At 33.7% G+C, this 7,500-nt stretch overlaps 2 protein-coding genes across 6 annotated transcripts in view; one reads left to right on the top strand and one right to left on the bottom strand.

Annotated features, from left to right (window-relative positions):
• The window catches only part of LOC122266364 (kelch domain-containing protein 3), a 13,562-nt gene extending 8,134 nt beyond the window's left edge, over nucleotides 1–5,428 (top strand). For all 5 annotated transcript variants that reach the window (XM_043036081.2, XM_043036083.2, XM_043036079.2 and 2 more), the window contains exons 5-9: nucleotides 1,258–1,474; nucleotides 3,316–3,402; nucleotides 3,529–3,637; nucleotides 3,745–3,848; nucleotides 4,161–5,428. In XM_043036081.2, coding sequence (XP_042892015.1) covers nucleotides 1,258–1,474; nucleotides 3,316–3,402; nucleotides 3,529–3,637; nucleotides 3,745–3,848; nucleotides 4,161–4,303 — 660 coding nt within the window. In that variant the 3' untranslated portion in view covers nucleotides 4,304–5,428. The remainder of the gene's footprint in view (nucleotides 1–1,257; nucleotides 1,475–3,315; nucleotides 3,403–3,528; nucleotides 3,638–3,744; nucleotides 3,849–4,160) is intronic.
• Nucleotides 5,429–5,944: 516 nt separating this feature from the next.
• LOC122266363 (carbohydrate sulfotransferase 11) overlaps nucleotides 5,945–7,500 on the bottom strand; it is a 7,155-nt gene continuing 5,599 nt past the window's right edge. The window contains exon 6 of the mRNA XM_043036078.2: nucleotides 5,945–7,133. Within this exon, the coding sequence (XP_042892012.2) occupies nucleotides 6,819–7,133 (315 nt within the window). The 3' untranslated portion in view covers nucleotides 5,945–6,818. The remainder of the gene's footprint in view (nucleotides 7,134–7,500) is intronic.

Below are 7,500 nucleotides of genomic sequence, written 5' to 3'. Positions count from 1 at the left end.
AAATCTTGTGGAAATTTTGTGGGTTTTATTGATTCTTCTATACAACTTGAATCTTCATTCCCTTTCATTCCCATCCATATTGTTTATTCCCTTAAAACTGAAAATGTAAAGCATTCCTTTCTAATTCAAGTTTAACATATTGATCTTATATCATATAACATAATCAATCAACTACAATATATCTTGACACCATCATGTATCAAATTTCTATTCTAGTATAAACATATATTGCAAGATTACATAAATATAATAAGATAAATACCTCAGACACCTCACTTGGCTTTTCTGAGTCACAAAATGGCTTCCAATTATTTTCATGTGATTAGTTATGCAGATTGCCTATAGGAGGCATACATCAGAAAATGATATAAGGGGATACTAATCTATTTAATACATATCCCTATTGTTAGTACATATCATAATTATTAGGAACTTAGAGTATCACATTTGAGTATAAATGTAGCCACATTAACAGCTACTAACCAGTGACTTTTTATGTCAGGTCTCATAGAATGAATACTGAACCCAAAATCAGCACATTAAGAATTGAAGCAAGTCATAAATATTCAAGAGACAATTATGTCACTTGGCTGAGGCAATCCCAATGAATGGCCTCTACACACCTATGCATTGAGCCCTTTGGCATGACAATTAGTTTTGGGATGCAGTCTTTAGCAAGTGAACAAGCAAAGTAGAGGCCCCAAGTTTCTTTTTTTTTTTCACTTCCTACCTAACTAAGAGATAGAGATATTTTTGCTTCAGTAGTACATGTTACAAGACAACAAGATCATTGGCACTGAACCACTGAACCATTAATAGATATCCACTGTCCTACTTCCATAACAGTTTTGCCATAACCTTGGCATGGGGAGCTTGTAGGGAAAATGTATAATTGACAGTGAAAATAGCTGAAGTACCTTATAAATTTCAGTGGAGTAAAAATCATGCTTCTCAAAATTTTACATGCCACTACTTCCATTATATTTTTACAAGTAATGACAAGTTCCATCTTAATGAGAGCAGGTTGTATCGTTACTATTTTCATATTCTATTTTTTTTGTGTCTCCATGTTTTCAGAATAATTGGTAATACATAATGAAATTCCTAAAAGAAAATAGATATGTATTTTTTATCATTATAAGTATGTAGGGAACAAAGTGAGGCTACTGCTGTTCTGATAAATTGCTCTTATACTTCATTATAACAAGTTATTCACACTTGTATCACTCCCTAAATCCCATAATTTTTCTCGTCCAGGGTCCAGCCCCAGTCTACAGAGACTTCCATACAGCGACCGGCGTTGATGGCATCATGTACGTGTGGGGAGGGAGAGAAGTGGCCAGCGGATGGTACGACTCGCCCGAACACGAAGAATATGGAGCTGACCTGTATGCCCTGGACACTGTCACAAACCGCTGGAGCATAATTCCCTGTTCTGGCATGATTCCCATAGGCAGAAGATCTCATTCAGCATGTTTGTATATTTGAGTTTTTATATTTTTGTGTATTTTTTTTTTCTTTTTTTTTTTTTGTGTGTGGTTTTTGTTTTGTTTTTTTTAAGACAAGAATAACGTGGAATTGGATGCTCTTTTGATGAAGTTATAGTGAAGGAAATACACCTGGTTTGTGTAAAGGATAAACTTGACTGAGCTGATTTTGTGGTTTATTTTTTCAATTTTTTACTATATATCACTTGTATGTTTTAAAGAGTTGTAAATAATGATTAGAATGGAGATGATCTCTAGTGAAAGAGCTTTAAATGAAAGTGATATTTTTTTTCTTTACCACTAACTACCCCCTGACCTTCACATGTTTTACTTACTATAGACTATAATTTTTCCTCCAAACTTTGCCTGCTCTTTAAAGCTAAACTAATTCAAATATTTTGATTAGTCACAACTTGAATTTATTATCTAGGTAGTGAAAGATGAAATTTACCTCTTCTTAACTATACTTGACATTTTAAATTTAAGTCCCTTTGCAAAAGACAAACCAGCAGTATTTGTAATTTTTCTCACTATATTTACTATATCATTCTTTGTATTTATTCATTTTGTATTATAATAAAAGGTTTCTGCCACTTGACCCGTTAAAGATGAGGCAATTTTGGCTCTGCCTGGACATTGCACTGGGGGATTTCAAAATATGCAGGCCTAACGCCATGGACTATTCCTCCGTTGAACCAGCAGCCAGCTGCTATGTGCCCTATCACCCAGCATGCTGGCCTTATAAAAAGCCATGACATGATCTCACATCTTTGCTGGGAAGATTAGCAGAGCCATGAAGTGATATCATGTCAAAGTTGTTAACGGGTTAGGAGAACTGTCTGCAGAATTTAGGAACAACAAAATTTTCTTGGAAAGTAAAGTAATAAAATTTTTCATCCTTAGTATATGAAAGTAGTAATTATTATTTTGACCTGAAGTTTTCCTTGGATAATTGTTTAAAAGTAAAACTATGATTTTGTCAAATATGTCAAAGCTCAGTGATCATGAAAAAATAGTATATTCTGCAGATTGTTCCCTTGAAAAATGCCAGCAAAATTTTGTATAAGATAATGGTATATTTCAGAAGTTACATATGACGTATGGAAGTTTTGTTCTCTCTTGATTCCATGAAAGGCTAAAGAAGTTATAGTTGAGACATATTCTTGTTTGATTACTTTGTCAAACATTTTAAAACAACTAATATACCCAAGAGGAAACTTAAAATATCACAATTAAATTCACTATCTCAGCAGTTCGGAATATAAGAAGGTAAATGACGACATTACTAATAATAGTTTTATTTAGTAGGAATTAAATACAGTAAGCTGAGCAAATTCATTCTTTTGAGCTAAAAATACTGAAGTTTTCAGCAGCTACAGCTATTTTTGCAGGGTCAGCACAGGGTAATTGCTCTTTCAACTTTATAATTAGGGCATCATACCAAATGCTAATTAGATGCACTTTGCCGGCATATCATATATAGATTCATATGTAATATCATAAGTCCAGAAAGTATTAGTCAACACAACTTATTAAGATACCCGGCCTAGACTGAACACGGAAAGATGTGGCCTGTCTCGGAAGGGCCTAACCTTATATAATATCTAACTTCAAACTCTGAGAGTTGCCTTTGTCAGGTCAATGAAAATAAGGATGTATGAAGTATGAAGCCATCAAAGTTCTTGGATACATTAAGAATGTATAAGTTTCATATTTTTGTAGGATTATGATAGATATTTAGAAAACTATAGGTCTCTAACCTTATATAAAAATTGTTTTGCTTCAGGTGGATGTTCATAACTTTATTTTATGATTATTTCTCTTTCAGTCGTTTATAAAGGGCAAATATACGTCTTTGGTGGCTTTAACAGTAGAAAGTGTTTGCATTTCAATGATCTGCACAGATTTGATCCAGGTAAGGAATGTGGAATATTCTTCACCTTACAGTTAAGCAATACTTGTAATGTTGACTAAATATTTGGCTGTACAGTTGAAAGTCAATCCAAGAAATTTCAACTCAAATTATGAATTATCTTTACAGTTCTACATGTTTGGGAAGAAGTCAAGCCACTGGGACAAGGCCCCTGCCCCCGTCGGAGACAGTCCTGCTGCGTTGTGGGATCGAAAATGTTTCTCTTTGGTGGCACAAGGTATGTGATTTGAATACATGCTCTTATCAAATACGTATGGCATGAGTCACTGAAAAATATACCCGAACAAGAGGGAAAAAATCTTATTTAATCTCTTTGTTTTGCAGTCCGAAAGAGAATTATGACGAGATAGTTGAGGAGGACCCTAACGGAGAGGAGCAGACTGACCGACGGCTGAAAGATCACAATGATCTTCATGTGCTCGACTTTGGTAAGCATTTCCCAAGGGTTGAATTGTTATATCAGTAACTGTAGAACAACTTCTGAGAGTATAATTTGTCAATTGACTAAATCTTACTTGTACATAATTCTGTTGCTTAAGGTAAATAGGATCTTTTACAAAATGAGAACTGTTTCTGTTCCTCAATGAGCAAATAGATTATATTCCATTTCTGTAAAAGAAATTGAATCCATACTTCATGTTCATTGACGTTAATGCAACAAACAAATGATTTTGAACGCACGGAGAATCACTCGTATTTATGTGAATTGTCAGACCACAAACCAACTGTTATACTTACAGAGCCAAGCCTGAAAACTTTATGCCTGCTCAAAGTGCAGAACCTGAAGCTGGACACTACCTGGTTGCCCCGAGAGTTACACATGCTCCTCAAATTCATGCAAATGCCCAACAACATCACTCGACCTCTGAATCACACTGGTTGAGCGGCTGGAGAGGCAAATACCACGAGGCGGGAGTTCTTACCTTTGTACACGAACTCTCCTTGCCCCTGCTGTAGTACTGAGACCATACAAAATTGAAACTAAAGGAAGATGCTGTACTTTTGTTGCGTGACTACACCTCTGTGGCTTTCATATTTGTATAATTCGGTAAACTTTGGATAGGTGAGAGACAACCCAGCAGCCATAGTCACAACATCTAGCACCAGTCTAAGCTTTTCATGCAAACAGATGCTTGCTACTTTTCATACTGCACCATTTGAATACAGTAGTCTTCTGTATTTCAGAAAATCAAGTTATGGTTGAAGCCTGTATCTAATGATTGTTTTGAAATATAAATTATATAGCTATTTTGTACCTGTTGAGATGCTAGTTAAAGACCATAGTTGTTGACAATATAAAGTATATTGGTAATTTGTGAGTTTTTCATTTTTAAAAAAAGTTTGAAAAACACATGGAGGCATTGTTGCTTTTACATGCATACTTTTCCTCTCAATTTTTCACTTTTATTATTATTTTTGTCTCTCTTGGTACATTGATGAACATGTTATGTCATGGTTTTAAGGAACGTCACCTATGGATGATGTATGTTTGCAGTGTGTGATCCCACTGACAGTCAGGATATCTGCTATGAATTATTTATATTAATAAATATGTAGAAGTCACTAATGTTTCGTTTTTTTGTGTACGTGTTTTTCTTTTTCTGTATAGTAAAGGTAAATGGAATCAAAGTTTGTGATATAGAATAAAAGGAATAATAAAAGTGGAATAGATTACGATGGATAAACTCTTTTGTTTCTCTTTATTTTTAAATTCGTGAGCCAGTATCAACAACTGTGAATCTATTGTTTTGTGGAAAGAATAAAATTACCCGTCAGGATATGGATTTCTAAGACGTCTTTGTTGATGTTCCTTCCCATTAACCTTTGAGTTCGAGCTGCCTCCATCCTGTCTCCTCTTTAGTTGTGATTGGCTGGTGAGAGCTGGCTGTTGGATAGGTAAATTTACAAAGACAATATTTTCTACTATCACTGGATTTTTTTAGTGTAAACATGTATTCAAGTATGATGTATTTATATTTTGTCTTTATAAATAAAAGTATAACAGTTACAGTTTGATGTACAGTTATTGTTTGCATATTGATAATATGATTTATGTTTTTAACTTGCTCAGGATACTAACTTTTGACTAAGGCGCTTGCTGCAAAAAGACAAATTAAGTTTGTCTGGAAAATCTGTAGATTTTCACATGTTTACTAGATGGACAATACCAGAGATTCTTTAAATAAAGTGACAGAGCATTTTAGTCCAAAGTATAACCTTTGCAAATCAAAAAATTCACTGGGGTAAAACTGTACAACTGATCATTTCCTAATTTCAAAAAGTCACATTTACCACAGAGATAAAGAAAATGGTAGGTTTAAAAAAATCTAGGGCTTTGTGGATGATGATGAGTTGATGACCTTTGCTGTTGTTGCAACAGATAACTGCGAGTAGTCAGTCATACACAAAGTTCAAATGGCATAATTGTACATTGCAGCATACTTCATATGACCAATCCAATTACAGCAGAGTAAGTATACTCCAAATAATGCATTATCTTGAAGAATTGAAATGAAAGTTCAAATACAAAAACAAAGGTTTTATTTTTAAATAAGATATAATTTGTAATCCGAAATTATATAAAAAAGTCATACATTTTAGGAATGAAGAAAAGTAAAATATTTATGAGGGGGGAATTTTAAGATTTTCCCTGAGACATAGATAATATAGATAAATAAATGAAAGGGCTGGGTGGTCCTACTGCTATATACATGATGAACTGAGATGATCATACCGATATACATGCAATATGATGAAAAATAGGTTGCTCTCTTCTTGGCTCAAAAAATCCCAAGGCTCCACTATATCAAGTAAAGAATTAAAAAAAAAAAAAAAAAACATACAGAAAGGTGAGCTTTAGGGAACCAATCTGATGTAATACTTTTGTTGGCACTTATGAGTGAATATATCAGAGCCTTCCTGCTTTTAGAAATATCGCAATATCGCCTTTGTATAATTTGTGTAAATACCCAGGATAAAGCTGTTGTTTGATGTCCCTGTTGTCAGAATCATTATATCATATAGAAGGAATGTTCATATGTAAAAAAAATACAAATTGGAATAAGTAAGGATTTGGCAGCCAAAGGAAAACAGTTCCAACTATAAAGAACTAAAGCAACCCATTTTATAATATACAAAGCTATGATGATAAAAACCCTTTAAAAGGGTATAAATTAACTGAATAGTTTCCACAACACAAGAAACTACTCAATATCATTTATAACCTTTTTATCCATTCGTCATAATGAACTCGGTTTAAGAACCCTCTAGTGTACTAAATGGGTAATTGGTATTGAGTGATGATGTTGATTTAAAAAAAAACTATAATTTCAGTAATCTTGTAGATATCATCACAAAGGAGTGGGGGGGGGGGGTTAAAGTCTTGTATAAAATGCACATTAATATTTTCGGTTGCTGAAGTCTAAGTATTTATCTACAGTGTATCCAAACAACTCGAAGTCTATTTTGAACCGTTCGTATAGCAGAAGGATCTGTGTCCTGGTAAGGCTTTTAAAGTAAACGGGTAAAACTTCTTTGGACGACTTTGAAAACTTTTTGTGGTTCCTCCATTCAAACACATTTTGTATTTCTTTCAAGTCTGCGATCTGGGCAAGAAACTGTTCGTCTTCAGTCATCGTCTCGAGTTTGATGACTACTTGGTAGTCCGAAGAACACACACCACACTGCACCCAGTATGGAGTCCAACACACAACCTGTAGTTATAAAAAAAAGGATATGAGAACGTCAAGGGTTATGATTCCTGAACGAGGAGATAAAATAATTTCAGTCATTAAGTAGTACTATAACAATTTCAGTCATTAAGTAGTACTATAACAATTTCAGTCATTAAGTAGTACTATAACAATTTCAGTCATTAAGTAGTACTATAACAATTTCAGTCATTAAGTAGTACTATAACAATTTCAGTCATTAAGTAGTACTATAACAATTTCAGTCAGTAAGTAGTACTATAACAATTTCAGTCATTAAGTAGTACTATAACAATTTCAGTCATTAAGTAGTACTATAACAATTTCAGTCATTTAGTACTAAATTAGAGTAAAATGATAACGCCAAAAG

This window comes from Penaeus japonicus, unplaced genomic scaffold (genome assembly GCF_977035675.1).
Source record: "Penaeus japonicus unplaced genomic scaffold, GWHDUDI00000001_assembly GWHDUDI00000020, whole genome shotgun sequence".
NCBI classification, from domain to species: domain Eukaryota; kingdom Metazoa; phylum Arthropoda; class Malacostraca; order Decapoda; family Penaeidae; genus Penaeus; species Penaeus japonicus.
The sequence above is the reverse complement of the archived record's forward strand: the minus strand, read 5'-3'. Positions and strand labels throughout refer to the sequence as shown.